The sequence below is a fragment of the Choloepus didactylus genome, chromosome 7 (assembly GCF_015220235.1).
Source record: "Choloepus didactylus isolate mChoDid1 chromosome 7, mChoDid1.pri, whole genome shotgun sequence".
Taxonomy (NCBI): domain Eukaryota; kingdom Metazoa; phylum Chordata; class Mammalia; order Pilosa; family Megalonychidae; genus Choloepus; species Choloepus didactylus.
In genome coordinates, this window is record NC_051313.1 from 112,538,083 (window position 1) to 112,555,202 (window position 17,120).

A 17,120-nucleotide genomic window follows, 5' to 3' on the forward strand; every position below is an offset into this window, starting at 1 on the left:
GTACACACATAGAAATATATGTGACTATATACGGGTATAGTTATAGGTATATAAATATATGGAGATAAAAATATAGAAAGAGAAAAAGCAGATGGAGCAAACTTAACAATTGGTGAATCTAGGTGAAAGGTATATGGATGCTCATTGGACTTGCAACTTTTCTGAGGGTTTGTAATAGTTAAAAACCAAAACCTATGGGAAAAAAGTGTGTCTCTATCATTGCTTTCCACCCAGTTTACATTTTAGTTGCTCTTCTCTGGACTTTTCGTAATGTCAGCTTCATCTTTATTGAGTTCTGCTAATCAAAACTGCCTATGGTGGTCAAGATGCAGGAATATCATCTCTGTAAATCAGAGTAAGATGCTTTCAGCTTTGTTTTACTTCTTCATTGAAAGGTCCAATATTCGGTCAAGCTACAGCAACTGACAGGAACAGATTCTCTAGAACCAGCTGTCATGACTCCTCGGTCTCTTGCCAAGGATATGATCAAAGTTCAGAGCCCACATAAGTGAACTGTTTCAATGACAAACTTACAAATGCATTAAACTTTATCAGTCGTTCTTCTACCAATTCACATGAACTCATGAGAGCTTACTATAGATGATCCGCATTGATTTGGTTCTTCACAACCTAGAGAATTTAGAATAGTCAATTCATTCAACAAATATTTATCAAGCACAAGGCACTGTTTGAGTACTGTGGATACAGCAAGAAAACAGACAGAAGTTCCAACCTTAACGGAACTTACATTTTAGTGGTAGCAGATAGATAATAAACAAACAAATAAATAAAATATAGGATATGTAAGTTGGTGATAAAAACTATGGAAAAAAGCAGGCAAAGAGGTTAGGGTCTGGAGTGGACGGAAAGATAGGGGTTAGGCTGCAATTTTTAAATAGGGCAGCCAGGAAGTTTCATTGAAAAGGTGACATTTAAGCAAAGACTGGAAGAAGTGAGAGTGAGCCACAAAGATATCTGAGAGTGAGAATGAACCTGGAAGTGCAAATATACCATGGTGGGAGCATGCCTGACCTGTGTGAGTGACAGGAAGCTATGGAGCTGGTGCTGAGTGGGTGTGAGGAGCAGGTAGAAGGAGATGATGTCAGGAATTTGGGGGTGGGGGGTGGGGGGTGGTATTAATGAGCCTTGTACATCTCTGTGGCCTTTGGCCTAGACTTGGAATGAGACAGGAGACTTTGCAGGGTTCTCAGCAGAGGAGTCTGACTTGTGTTTTTCAAGTCTCGCTAATGGAAAACTATGTCACTGTCCTCTCTCTTTCAGATAATTTGTAAGTTGATTCTCAAGCCCATCCCCAAGGAATCCTTTTCTTTTTATTTCTTCCAGAGGCAATGACCACTTCTCTCCTGTCTCAATCTATCTTGCCCATGACAACTCTTCAAACAGCAGCTAGAGCCACCTCCCAAGAATCTTCATGGTTCTGTCATGGGGTTTGAAAAGAGTAGTTAACCATCCATGGGTCTTTCCAGTCATGCCTGCATCTTTGCAGATGAAAAGCATCATGGGGGAGACTAGGGGACACAGAGAGGTTAGAATCACTGTGGGTAATACAGATGCCAATGAGCCTGCCTTGGGCGCCAGAGGAGGTGCATGTCTGGGAGTGGAAAGGCAATGGGAGCAAACTGGGACTTCTGGGAAGCCTGGCCAGGGCAGAGAACCAGAAGGTGGGAGACGCCCACCCCCAGTCAGCAGAGTTACCAAAATTGCAACAGTAGGTGAGTGAGTAGGAGAGAGGTACACCGCATTCCTTCTTCTCAGTCATTGCATCTTAGAATCTGTCAGAGGGGTCTTAGTTTCTTCCATTTCCTGAAACCATTCTCCTGAAAATGTACCCTGTGGTCATTCATCCATGGGCTGTAGAGGCGACACCCATCCAAAGGGGGAATCTCAGCCAGATCTTCTTTAGAGAACCCTCACTGTGGGGCTTGGTGTTCTCTGGCCTTGTTCTCTGAGAGTGGAAGGTGGGACCTCATCCAAAGGGTGTGTCAGAGGAGGGGGCTGATCTCTTCACTCATCACCTATTACCATGCTGACCGGAGCAGACGCTGAGCTGAGACCCCCAAGATTTCCTCCCCGGCTCTGTGTCTCTGCACCTGTGCTCACTGCATTGTACCCAGCAGGTGAGGAGAGAGCGTTCATAATGGAGACGGGCAGAAATACAAATTCTCATCCTCCTATCCTATCCTCTTGGCCCTTTTAGATCCTGTTTATGACCATTATTTTTAATGGGTTTTTGAGGAAAGAGACAAGACGCTGGGAGACCATCGTCTTATCAATAGAGAGCATCAGTACCAATAACATTGACTGGTTTTATGACCCGACAGAGGAGAAATAATTAATGCATAAATTAGAGCTTTAACATGGTCATAAACTCTGGAGCGTCAGGATTTAGTGAGGGGAGAGCTGGCCAAGAGATGACAAAGTTGTATTTGGGAGACAGGAAGTGACACTGTTTCTCACAATAAAATAAAAAGGGAAAGGAAAGAGATTAAGAGAGAAAATGAAATACACAATGTTTGCCAGGCTGAGTTACAAGTGATCCTTTCAAATTAAAAAATGCCAAGAACTTACGTGATATCAGCATTAGGATGAAGCCCAAAGACTTCAGGGTTATCTAGGGATGGCAGTGACTGGATGAATTCAAAATACTGATCCAAGGTTTTGCACACGGGGATTTTATATCCAGTATAAAAACAGAATGACGGTTCAAACATCTTCTCACTGAACCAGACCTATATGTGAGGGAAAATAAAAGAAATAAAACTGATGACCATCTCAATGAAAACTGCCACCATAAAAGAGGAAGGGTCCCCTTATTTCTATTTTAATAGAGTTTTTATGTTGGTTTTCAAAGCACCTTAACAAAACCATTGATAGAAAAATTAGCACCTATAAGAAAAAAGAGGCCACAACACAGTAACAATTAAGTCTCTGTTTAACACCAAAGAAGGTATTTGCTAAAAGTAACTGCAAGCTGGTCTCTCAAATTCTCTACTCAAGTAAATCTGGTAACCCTCAATTCTACCTTTGAAGAGGAGGCAGAAAATACTGCAAAGTAGCTGAAGCAAGAGCCACATGCACAGGAAACCATTTGGGCATTTTCAGGGCCTCACCTCTCCCCAAAACGGGGCTGAGGCCGGGAGGCCATTCTTGTGCACCACCAGCACACGGCCAGGAAAACTTCTGACAAGTACCTTTCCCACGCTAAGCTGGAGAACTCTCCCTGTTAATTAAGTTCTGTCCCTGGACACAAGAAGCAAATGTACTCAACCTTCTTGTTGTTTGCCTTAAGACATCCTTTCCTCATCCCATATGAATTGATTATCTGTAATGAAACACCGAGAGAACAATATATATACTTGGTGTGAATAGGCTTATTCAGAAGAGGAAAAAAAGGTGCTGAATAATATGAGCCAGATTTGAAGCCATGACTTCAGCGTCTGACAGTGATTTTCCCAGTAGGGAGGGAAATAACGGGACAACAGGAGGAGCAGAAATGCAGGCAGAACGTCTGAATCACTCAGAGGACTCAATTTGAAAAGAGATGGGGACTGGGCCTTGCTCTGGTTGATAACACTTCCTCTATTATCTCCCTCCATGTCCTTCTGGCTTGTTTTAGGTTCAGTGATGGTTCTGCAATACCTTGTGTACTAGTTCCCTCTTTTGCTTTACTCACCTCAGTTCTATCCAATTCAACTCCTGTGTGCAAGGCACTGAGCTAGAACCTGAACCTAATACAAAGATAAGGGACACACAGTCCTTTCCTTCAATAAGTTTGTGACTTAGTAGAGAGATAAATTATTTACATAATAACCACAATACAAAGTGCACTAAGGTAAGAGCCGTAAGGGTATAAAAATAAGCAAAGTACTAAGGAGGCTTAAATTAGGAAGAAAGTATAGCCAGGTGGCTGTCAGTAGGCTTTATCAAGGAGGTGATTTTGGAGATAGACCTTGAAGGATAGGATTTTGACAGGGCTGCTTGGGACTGGGGAAACCACATAAGTAAAAGCATAGAATATCTGATGCAAAAATGTAAGGCAAGATGGGAAAATAATGAAATTCAGAATAATTACAATACAGTGATAGGAGATAGGACAGGAAGGTGAGGTGAGGTCATATTATGGCTGACAATATCAGGGTGAGGACTGGTGCTTAATTTAAGTTATAGAGAGTAGCTGAAAGTTATTAAAGAGAAAAGTGCTGTAATCATGGTCATTATTTATAAAGTGATGTGGATGACGTAAACTGCAGGAAGAGCGCTTGAGAGGCAAAGGTCATGGGATCTTCAGCACAACAGGTAGTAAATGACCACACTGGGTTGTGTGTTGCCTGATAACATGTATCTATAAAAGTATAATGAAGTTTCTTCCTGTGTTTCCACTACTTTATTTATACACACACAAATAGTTGGATTCACACAAACATACACAACACACACACACAAACAAATAACTGAGTTTTGTCAAATTTGAGGATATTTTTGGAATACAATCAAAATTCAGAATATGAAGTGCACATGGAATTAACTTTGAGAGGCACTAGAGGATACCTTACAAAGATAAGCAGTCACCCTCCAGGACACTGACTAAAGTTCTGCAATTGCTAGTTATCGGGGAGACACTCCTTAAGATGCTGAGAACTTAGGAAACAAAGAGGGGTTCAAAGATAAGCCCCCAATTCAAAGTCATAGGGGCAGAGGCCCCCAGCAGATTTTGGTCTAGTCACTGTTATCAGAGTTCACACGGTAAGCACATCATTCCTACACCACCACCAGGTGGACTTGGTACCACCACCAGCTGGACATGGTTGATGTTCCAGGTGAAGGTGGTCATGCTCTGATTCTGTGGGTCCAAACCAGAGTCCTCCAGGATGTACATTGAGTGAGCAACACTGGCAGGAAATAGTCACTCCATCCAGCAAGGCATCCCGTTGGTCTCAGTGAGGAGTTGCCAGGACAGGAGCTCTGGTCAGGGGTCACCTCCCAGTGTACTGTGTCTTTCTTCAAGACATGTTTGCTATAGGGATTTGGGTACTGCTGCCAGGAGACAGCCAACACTTGTTCCCATGAACTCTGGAACACGCTCTGGTCTAGGAAATATTTCACCATCATTGCAGCCAGAATGGGCTCAGCACCTGCCCAAGGGTGTGGGGGGGCACGCAGAGGCTGGACTGGGGCTTGGTGCATACCTGCCAGCTTCTCAGCTCGGTCACCACCATGCACACCCAACCCACAGCCACCGTGAGGAAGTGTCGGGCCTCATGCCCTCCATTTATGTTTTAAGTAACTACTGATAATGCAAGGCTTTCTTCTGCCAGTTGCTATTTGGTCTTTGTAAGTCTCATATCTATTTGGTCCCTCAATTCTTTTGTTAATGCATCCTTTCATATTTATTTGATTTTTTGTAGTGTAACATTTTGAGTCCCTTCTCATTTTCTTCTGTATATATATTTCATGTATTCTCTTTGTGTTTACCTTGGGGCTTAAATTTAACATCTTAAATGTATAACAAAACATTTGATTTGATACCAACTTAACTTCAATAGCCTCTATAAACACTGACCCTATACCCCTTTCTCTCCCCACTTTTTGTTGTATTTGTTACAAATTATACCTTTATACATTGTATGTCCCAAACCATAGATTTATCATTACTTTCATGCATTTTCATTTTAGAACCTTAAATAGTAAAAAGTGGAGTTGCATTTAAAAATGCAGTACAATAGTGCTGACATTTATAATTACCCATATGGTTACCTTTACTGGAGATCTTTATTTCTTTCTGCTTCTTTGATTCACTGTCTAGTTTCCTTTCCTTTCAGTTTGAAGGACTTCCTTTAGCATTATTTGTAGGGAAGATCTAGTGGTGATGAACTCCCTTAGTTTTTGTCTGTCTGGGATTGTCTTACTCTCTCCTTTTTTGAAAGAAGGTCTTGCTTGATATAAAATTTTTGGTTGGCAATTGTTTTCTTTTGGCACTTTAAATATTTTGTCCCAATACCTTCTTGTCTTCATGGTTTCTGATGAGAAATCAGAACTTAATCTAATTGGGACTCCCTTGTATATAACAGGTTGCCTTTCCCTTGAAGTTTTCAGAACTCTCTTCTTGTCTTAGCATTAAGAAGCTTGACCACTATATGTCTGGGCATAGTTCTCCTCAAGTTTATCCTGTTTGGGTTTCACTGGGATTCTTGCAAGTGCACATCCATGTCTTTTGTTAAACTAAGGAGGTTTTCTGCCATTATTTTTTTGAATATTCCTTCTGCCTGTTTCTCTCTTTCTTCTCCTTCTGAGACTCCCATAATACCTTGAGGGTATCCCCACAGGTTCCTCAGGCTCTGTTCACTTTTTAAAATTCTTTTTCCTTTCTGCTTCTCAGACTGAATCATTTTAATTTTCTTGTTTTTGAGATTACTGAATCTTTCTTCTGTCTGGTACAATCTGCTGCTGAAACCCTCTAGGGAATTTTTCATTTCCATGATTTTGGTCCTCAACTCCAGTATTTGTTTGGTTCCTTTTTAAAAACCTATTTCTTAGAGATTTTCATTTTGTTCATTCATTGTTTTCCTGATATCCTTTAGTTTTTTCTCTGTGTTTTTCTTTTTCTCTTGAGCATATTGAGCATCATTTTAAAAAGTCTTTTTCTATTATGTCCAAAGTCTGGTTTTCTTAATTGATGGTTTCTGGATTTTTATCTTGTTCCTTTGGATGGGCCATCATTTCCTGCTTGTTTTCCTTGTAATGTTCCATTGCACATTGTACATTTTGAAGAGTTAAGTCTAGGTTTGAGTCCCTGGGCTATCTGTTCCTTAAAGTTTGTATCCAGCTAGTGATATGACAGAGACAGATTTCCTTGAGTGCCAGATGTATGTCCTTGAATATGTATTTATCCTTGTGAAATATACATGTATTGCTATATTAAAATCTTCTATTTTTTTAAGTTCTGTATTCAACGCTATGCTTTTAAGATCTATGCATAATGTCATATGGCTTATTTCATTCAAGTGCTGCACTGCATTCCATGATAGTGTTATAACATTTAACTTACCTATTCTCCCTTGACAGACACCTAGGTTGGCTTCAACTTTTCACTACCATAAACAGTGCTACAAATAATATCTTGGTACATGTCCATTGACCTGTCTGAGAATTTCTATGGGACATATTTTCATGGATGTGATTCCAGTTTAGAAGGCAGTCATATGTCACAATTTAATGACTAAGTGTCACCAGATTGCACCCCAAAAGGGTGAGCCATAGTATTACAGTGTGCACTCACTACACCTTATTTATCTATTCTCATAGAATTCCCAGGCTTTGTAGTGGATGCTGGGACGCACCACCCAGATCCTCCTTCGGGACCCAGGCACTACTGGCTGCTGAGGGCTCAAAGCATTGTCTCTCTCCAAGATCACACCCTGGGCACAGGGTGGAGGGTGGGGCATGGGGAGGCACTGCATCCAATGACTGGTCAGTGCTAGTGGTGGAGCTTAAAGCCCAATCCCCTTGCCTCAATTTGGGATGCTTCTGATGGGCCATTTAGCTCCAGAGCTCCCTGGGGTTTTCCAAGACCTCTGTTGCAATTGCATTGCAATTCAAATTCTCCCTCTGCCTCTCCTGCTTCCCTTGCTCTCCCACAGGTGTTGTTCCCAAGAACATTACCAAAAAATCTCTTATATGCAAATCTCAGAGACTGTTTCCAGGGAACTTGACCTATGACAGTTACCTTCAGCTGCAAACACAATGTTACTATCAACATTTTTGTACATGCCCATTTATGGACTATTCTAGAAATGTTCTGGGAGGTATCTACCCTGGATAGTTAATTTCAGTAAGAATTGCCTTACTGCGTCCCAGGAAGTCTGTACTATTTTAACTTCCCACCAGCAGTGAGCAAGGGCTCCTGGCTCCGCACACCTTACCACCACTTGTTATTATCCACATTTATTCCCATGTGGCTTCTGAGAAAAATAACCAAAAATACTTCCAAAGCTGTGCTCTTCTTGGTGAGGTTTTAATTTTGCTAAGTGGGAAAAAAATTATTGAGACAGGGAATTACCAATATAGGTCCAAATATAAGGAATTCAAATAACCATAAAATATTCACATATCTGACTTTGCTCAACTATGTAATATATAGTGCTTCTCTAAGATGTAAAGACTTTAGAAAGAGTTTGAGTCTGGGAGGTAAATTTATACTCTTCATGCTTGCTGTGAAAGCCATAATTGCTAAGGAATAATTTTCTGTAGAACATGTTTTAAAACATTCTATATGTGGATTTTGCTGGGCACAGAGAAAAAAAGGAACACAATCAATTTTCAATTGTGCATCTTAATGGAAGAGATAAGAAAACTAAAATTATGGTTTATTCCCCAATCACTTATTTTGTAGTGGAAAATCACTGTAAGACTTGCATTAAGAGGAGCAGGCATAGAAACCATGTCCATTGTTTATTTCACAGGCGAGGTGCTTGCTGGGGAACTGGGTGGATGAGGGTGGTGGGGAGAGACTCTGGGCACGAGCTAATCTATAAAGAAGAAGATTCTCGACCACTGAGGACTGACTGCTGTTCTGCTCTAGACCAAAAGTAGAACTATTTTTTTTTTAAATTTAGCTTACTTATTACAAACAAAAAATTTATTCTTGTTTAAAAGGAAAATGCAATGAATGTATCTATGATTTCTTTTTAATTTGACTTACTCTAGCAAAGCAATTAAGTAGACGCTTATCAAAATCATCTGTCACTCTGCCTCCATATTGGACTTCTCCAATCATGTACCGAACAGTACTCCATGATACACCCTTTATTAAAAAAAAAAACAATTCAGTGTCCATCCAAATAAATAATTAAATAATTTTGAGCATTTAAGGTCTTTTTCTAGAGGAAAGGTCTAGAAAAGGAAGTACTAGTTAGCCAGCTTTTTAAATTATTCATTATCTTATATTAATAACCCTTCCATTATTATATGACTGGAACTGCTATAGCTTGTTCACCAAAGAAAAATCTACAATACTAAATGCTAGTGGATACATTTAAAATAGGAAAAAAGACTATTTTTCACCCTGTGGTTGTTATCACTTATAATACTCATTATAGTAATGCCAAGCTGTTAGAGAGGGGAAAAGTAGTCTTTAGTGAAGAAAGGAGAAAAATCAAGTAATCAAGTCTTTAATATGCTTCCTTGGTAATGTATTTTCTGGAATCCATGTAAGAACAAGTAGAAAATTATTTATTCACAAGATTTCTCTGCCTTGCAATCCTTTGCCATTTCATTCTGTGAGCTATAACTACATTAAATTATTTATTAATTTCTATAAAAATCTTTTACTAGCAATACACTTCTGACTATTAATAGTTTTTTTATTAATTAAAAAGCTCTTAACTATGCTTGGGGTAGGAGAAGTAAGGATCCTTGATTTGTATTTACGTTCTCTTGGTTAAAATTTTATTTTTGAGCTTGGTTGCTTTTCAAGCCAACTATTATTTGTATATACCAAAATGATAAATAATCACAGAATATGAACCATAAAATAAAATTTTTCATCAAAATTCTCCCTATTAATTTGCCATACTCTTAATTTAATATCCTTTTGTCATTTCAAGGAAAAATGCTGGTTTAGTTCTAGATTTTCCCTACACAGGTAAACAGTCATCATGGCTCACCCTTACCATATTGATACTGAAGTTTCTATATTTATCCTAAAGACCTACCATGGGATAATATACAAGGAGCCTAGGCCATGCTATGGGAAAGAAGAGAGGGGGCACAGAAGGAAACTGGTATGTATTGAGCCCTTATTATGCACCAGATGCTGTGCTTTCGCAAATACTATCTCACTTATTCTGCACTGAAACGATGATCTTTTTATAATTTGGAAACTGAGGCTCTGAAGGGCTCATTAACTTGCCCAAGATCATGGAAAAAAAAAAAAAAAACAGAAAAGAAATGTGTTTGCATTCTCAGCTCTGTGGTCTCAAGGAAGTCTCTTATTCTCTCTTTTCTGTTCCCTCACTAGCAAAATGGGAATAATAGTTCCTTCTTCTGTACTTACCTGACAGACCTGCCAAGATAAAAATGAGATCCTGCTAACATGAGAACTTTGAAAACGGTTTAAGTGCCCCACAATAACAAGTGACCACTACAAGAAGCTATTGCTATTTATATGCTTAAACGTAAAAGACAGTTAAGAAATGACTTAAGGTGAAAAGGAACTTTCACATGGGCTGGGAGAGACCATCTTCACTTCTGGGGAGGCATGGGTGATATCAGTGAAGAAAAGTCTGATTTAAGGCATACCTTCTTCAACGACACTGTGACATTTGGGTGTGACATGAGGAAGGCTGTGGTGTTCTGCAGCCCACAGAGCTTCTTCACTGATGGTCAGCTCCTGTTTTGTATGAGTGTGAGTGTGTGTGAAAGTGGGGGGAGGGAGAGAGAGAACAAGAGAGTGTGGACATAATCTGCCTGCACACCTATAGCAGAGGTCTGAAAATAAACAGCCGGAGCAGTGAACAGCTGGTTGGAAGGAGCAATCCCTTGGTTGGGGGTGGAGGAGGGGTGTGGTGTTCCCAGCAGACCCACTGTGTATCATTGACTGAAAATGACTGTACATCCCTGATTTAAGGAAAGAAAAAAAAAAAAAGAATAGAAACAAAAACAATATCACTCACTTTTTTAATATCACATTCATCAAGGTGATTCTGAATAAACTGAACACTGGCTGTAAAGTCAGCAGAATTGAATTCATAGGGAATATTCCATCCTAAGGGGCCAAATTTGCGTCGCTCCTTAAAAACATCAAAAGAAAGTACTGAGTGGTTGTTTTTTAAATAAATTGTATGCAGTTTGTCCTCTTTCTTATTATTAAAATATAATAAAAATTAAGGACATGATATTGAAATAAGTTGGCTCTGTCTTAAAAGAACAACATGTAATTTTGGATATTTTAACTGTTAGAAATCTTATTCGATGGTTCTATAGTCAAATGGTTTACAAGAACAAATCTCCAAATATTTACCAAAGTGGAGATCTTGGGTTTAAAAAAATAGTCTGGGTCTCCACTGCCAACTCAAAAGAATTTTTTTTTTTTTAATTCAGTTTTATTGAAATATATTCACAAACCATACAGTCATCCATGGTATACAATCAACTGTTCACAGTATGATCATATAGTTATGCGTTCATCACCACAATCTATTTCTGAACATTTTCCTTACATCAGAAAGAATCAGAATAAGAATAAAAAATAAAAGTGAAAAGAGAATACCCAAACCATCCCCCCATCCCACCCTATTTGTCATTTAGTTTTTACTCCCATTTTTCTACTGATTTTTTTTCAATTTTTTAACTTTGTTTATCAAAAAATTAAAAACAAACAAGCAAACAACAACCAAAAAAACCCCACAACATTTCAAACAAAGCAATGGATTAAGGAAAACAAATAACCTAAAATAACTACTTTGCTTCCAATATGTTCCTACCATACCCCAAGAAAATTAATAAACCATGTCCAAACAGAGGAGTAAGAAAAACAAATAATCTAAAATAACTACATGCTTCCAACATATTCCTACCATACCCCAAGAAAATTAACAACCCCTAAGAAAACAAAGGAATAAGAGAAAAAAAAAACCTAACTCTATTGCTTCCAACATGATCTTACTATATCCAAGAAAGTTTACAAACCATAATCATTCCTGAGCATTCCCATAACATTGAGATTACCCTCCATAGTTTATCTGTTCTTATTAGATTATCATTCCCCCTCCACTAATTGGTATCTCTAGGTCCCCTACATTCTACAGTATAAAACATTGTACATTTTTCACAGAATTCACATTAGTGGTAACATACAATATCTCTCTTTTTGTGCCTGGCTTATTTTGCTCAGCATTATGTCTTTTTTTTTTTTTTTTTTTTTTTAATCTTCATTTTATTGAGATATATTCACATACCACGCAGTCATACAAAACAAATCGTACTTTCGATTGTTCACAGTACCATTACATAGTTGTATATTCATCACCCAAATCAATCCCTGACACCTTCATTAGCACACACACAAAAATAACAACAATAATAATTAGAGTGAAAAAGAGCAATTGAAGTAAAAAAGAACACTGGGTACCTTTGTCTGTTTGTTTCCTTCCCCTATTTTTCTACTCATCCATCCATAAACTAGACAAAGTGGAGTGTGGTCCTTATGGCTTTCCCAATCCCATTGTGACCCCTCATAAGCTACATTTTTATACAACTGTCTTCGAGATTTCTGGGTTCTGCGTTGTAGTTTGATAGTTTCAGGTATCCACCACCAGCTACCCCAATTCTTTAGAACCTAAAAAGGGTTGTCTAAAGTGTGCGTAAGAGTGCCCACCAGAGTGACCTCTCGGCTCCTTTTGGATTCTCTCTGCCACTGAAGCTTATTTCATTTCCTTTCACATCCCCCTTTTGGTCAAGAAGATGTTCTCCGTCCCACGATGCCAGGTCTACATTCCTCCCCGGGAGTCATATTCCACATTGCCAGGGAGATTCACTCCCCTGGGTGTCTGATCCCACGTAGGGGGGAGGGCAGTGATTTCACCTTTCAAGTTGGCTTAGCTAGAGAGACAGGGCCACATCTGAGCAACAAAGAGGCATTCGGGAGGAGGCTCTTAGGCACAACCATAGGGAGGCCTAGCCTCTCCTTTGTCAAAAGAATTTAGTAGGTGCTCAATAAACATCTGTTCAATAAATGCAAGGGTTTGAATTTTGTTTTCAAGTAAAATAACTTAGACACTCAAAAATATTTACATTTCTGCTACTTTTACTTGGTACTCTTGAAATTTCATAGTTTGAAAAACAAAACTTTCTATGATGCATCTCTCAAAATTTTCACACTACCTCCATTTGCTCTTTCTACTTACTGAACAGGGCTAAAAGGCTCCTATGCAATAGTGGCTAACTGTTTAGAATTGCCAAATTACCCATAAATAATCAAACTAGGCCCAAATCAAATGATTCAATAGCTCTGATTTTCTGGAGACAATTTTAAAGGTAAGTACATATTAAAATCAATATTTCCAGACCTTGCTCACTTAGCAAAACACATAGATGAACCTAAATGTTACCAAGCCATTTGCTTTCCCTGACCCAGGACATGACCGGTCTCTAAGGAAGGTCCAAGATTTATTTGGATTAGTTCCTAGGTCCTTGACCCTAGTGTCTGAGGTGAGGGCCCATGTGGAGAGTACAATGCCTAAACAACTATGGGAAGGTTTAATTCCACTTCTTGCCATATTTTCTTACTCTATTCTGCCTCCCCCCCCCCCATCTACGATCATTACTGATAGCACAAGTCCAATCCCTCTTACTGCAATTGTATGATGCTTCAGATTCTAAGTATTCCCACCTTTAAAAAATACATAGATGAATTTTAGTTGGAGAAGTTCATGGACAGGTTAGAAGAGAAAGTCAGAAAGTAAGAAGGTTTTAATTAATGATTTTCAGAGTATGCTTTTAAAATATTAAGTAAACCATGAAAATTTATTAGGTCCACATGTTCTGACCCTGGGAAATCAGACTAAGGGTAAAAAATAACTTAAAAATGTAAAATACTACCATTACATCTAGACCCCTACTTCTTTGGCTTAGGTTATCATGCATTAGAGGACTGACATCCTTTAGTTAATTCAATCAAGGTAAACAGTTGGCCCAAGAAGAGCTGATAAGGATTCAGAATTGTTACCAGGAGTTTAACCTAGCCAGAGTTTAACCTAGGAAGGCTTGTGAGTCAGGAGCTGTGAAGTGTCATCTTCTACCTTGTACGTCGAAAACCTGAGAAGGAGCAGAGAGTGTGACCTTGCCAGGAGGAAAGACTGTGTAGTTCCAGCACCAGAGGGGAAGCCTTGGTTCCAGATAATGTCTGCTTCTCTTGATGGTTTTCTGCTTCCTGGTCCCACCATTCACATTGCCTTGATTTATTTTTCTGGTTAATTCACATCAAAATATTTGGTCCTGAAACTGGATTGTGAGCCTTGAGAGTGGAAGCACATCTCTTATTTTTGTCTCTCATTTTACACCAGTTCCATGAGGAAAGACCCATGGTTGCCTAATAAACACTGGTTACTTATTAGTGGAATGAAAGGTACTCTCTCTCCAACCTTATTGTATGTTCATTTCAAGGATGATACAGGATTTTGAATTTCTCAAGTAGACCTCAGAATCAGTAAGGTGAGACCCTCTCGGGTTATTCCAGGAATAGCGGTGAGTTGGAATTTTGCTTTTAAGTAAAATAACAAAAGACCAAGAGAGCATGGACATCAGAGTCTGCATGCATACCTGTAGCAGAGGTCTGAAAAGAAACAGCTGGAGCAGTGAACAGCTGGTTGGAAGGAGCTGCACTCAGCTAACTTGTTAGATCCTGGGATTTTCCATCTTGAGGACTTCAAAGAGAGGAATGCTAACCACTTATTAGTGAAATTCAAATATTTTCCCATTTTTGAGAAAAGAAGATCAAAATCTAAATTATTAGCTTTACCTGCGTCCTTGATTTAATTTTTAAAATGTAATGTTCAATTAGATAGGAAACTGAATGAAAACTAATTCTTTCTTCCCATTACTGAAGCTGCTTAAATTGGCTCTAAGGAAAATTCCCATTTATATGCACTGAGCAATTACAATTTAGCTGCTCCTTAAAATGTGATCTTTGAAAATTGCCCAAATGCTGAGATTTACCTCACATTTATGTTACTTACTATCAATTTTCACTTGCATCTTGCACTTTTTAAGTTAGTTTACCAAAGTCATAGACTGTTTGGTTTATTTGAGAAAAAAAAAAAAAAGACAAAATCTTGGTAGGTGTCTTTTCTTTCACACATGAATTCATTTCACTTTCTTGCTTTTTTTTTTTTTTTTGTACACTTTGATCTCTGTAAGTGACAATTAAAAAAAAAAAAACTGAATTGTCATGTTGGGAATAACATTAAGATAGATTCAAACAACCGGGACTGAAGAATTGAGTTGGAGTTCCAAGCAGGGGATTTTGCTAGATTTATTTTGGAATATAGACTCTCTTCAGTCCAATTAGTAGTTTTGAGACCATGATATGTATCCTACATGATGCAATAGAAAAATATTAAAATAGATGTATTGTCAAGGAATAAGATTTAGAAACAAGAAGACAATACAATAGTGAATATAATCAACCTAAAAATTTAACAGACAGGAGAGACTTCTGGGGAAGATGGCAGAGTAGGGAGCTCCAGGACTCATTCCTTACTCCAAAAACAACTAGTACATAGGCAAACTGTCTGAAAACAACTGTTCTGGGGCTCTGGAGACCAGAAGAACACTGTAGAGCATCCAGAGAAGAGTGGAAGAAAGAGGGTGAGAAACTGCAGTACAGAATTGTGAGTAGCTCATTCTGTGGGAGATGCCAGCACCCATCCCCCATGCTTGAGGCTGGCCACCTTTGGGTCCAGCCCCTGACTAGCTGTGGTGGACAAAAAGGGACATAAAAAATCCTCTTTCCCAAGAACAGGGCAGGTGGGAGGCATGGCTGAGCACTGATTATGGCTTTTGATTAGCAAATTCAGATTGCTGGGTCCCAGCTCTGAGCTACTGTTTCAATCCACCCTGGACAAAGGGGAATGCTATACTACACCCCAAAACTTGAGGATATACAGTCTTCTCAAGTGCTAATGGATCATTCTCCAGGATAGACCACATGTTGGGTCACAAAACAAGTCCCAATAAATTTAAAAAGATTGAAATTATACAAAGCACTTTATTTGACCATAATGAAATGGAGTTGGAAATCAGTAATAAGCAGAAAACTGGAAAATTCACACATGTATGGAAGTTAAACAACACACTCATAAACAATCAGTGGGCCAAAGAAGAAATTGCAAGAGAAATCAGTAAATATCTCAAGATGAATGAAAATAAGAACACAATATATCAAAACTTATGGGATGCAGTGAAGGCAGTGCTGGGAGCAAAATGTATAGCTCTAAATGCCTTCATTAAAAAAGAAGAAACAGCTAAAATCAATCACTTCACTGCATACCTGGAGAACTAGAGAAAGAATGGAAAATGAATCCCAAAGCCAGCAGAAGGAAATAACAAAGATTAGAGCAGAAATATGAAACTGAGAATAAAAAAACAATAGAATTAACAAGACCAAAAGTTGTTTCTTTGAGAAGATCAATAAAATTGACAAACCCTTAGCTAGACAAAGAAAAATAGAGAGAAGATGAAAATAAGTAAAATCAGAAATAAGAGAGGGAACATAACTAGTGACTCCACAGAAATAAAAAGGATTATAAGAGGATACTACAACAGTATGCCAACAAATTAGACAACTTAGATGAAATGGACAATTTTTAAAAAACACAAAAAACTACCCTGACTCTAGAAGACATAGAAGACCTCAACAGACCAATTAGAAGTAAAAGGATTGAATCAGTAAGAAAAAAACCTCCCAACGAAGAAAAGTCCAGCACCAGATGGCTTCACAGGTGAATTCTACCAAGCATTCCAAGAGGAATCAATACCAATCCTGCTCAAACTCTTCCAAAAAAATTGAAGGGGAGGAACACTACCTAACTCATTCTAAGAGACCAACATCACCCCAATACCAAAGATACTATCAGAAAAGAAAATTACAGACCAATTTCTCTAATGAATATAGATGCAAAAATCTTCAACAAAATATTTGCAAATCAAATCCAATAACACATTTAAAGAATTATACCCTTTAATCAAGTGGGTTTTATCCCAAGTATACAAGGATGGTTCAACAAGAGAAAATCAATTAATGTAATACAACACATTAACAAATCCAAGGATTTAATTAATAAATCCAAGGGGAAAACCACATGATCATCTCAATTGATGTAGAAAAGGCATTCGAGAAAATCCAGCATCCTTTCTTAATAAAAACACTTCAGTAAACAGGAATAGAAGAAAACTTCCTCAACATGATAAAGGGCATATATGAAAAATCACAACTAACATCATATTCAATGGTAGAAGAATGAAAGTTTTCCCTCTAAGATCTGAAACAAGGCAAGGATGCCCATTGTCACTACCGTTATTCAACATTGTGCTTGAAATTCTAG

General features: G+C 38.4%; 1 protein-coding gene across 2 annotated transcripts in view; it reads right to left on the bottom strand.

Annotated features, from left to right (window-relative positions):
• DNAH8 (dynein axonemal heavy chain 8) overlaps positions 1 to 17,120 on the bottom strand; it is a 323,187-nt gene that overhangs the window by 39,407 nt on the left and 266,660 nt on the right. For both annotated transcript variants that reach the window (XM_037842901.1, XM_037842900.1), the window contains 3 exons: positions 10,692 to 10,808; positions 8,720 to 8,821; positions 2,590 to 2,750 (listed from right to left, as the gene is read on the bottom strand). In XM_037842901.1, the coding sequence (XP_037698829.1) occupies positions 2,590 to 2,750; positions 8,720 to 8,821; positions 10,692 to 10,808 (380 nt within the window). The remainder of the gene's footprint in view (positions 1 to 2,589; positions 2,751 to 8,719; positions 8,822 to 10,691; positions 10,809 to 17,120) is intronic.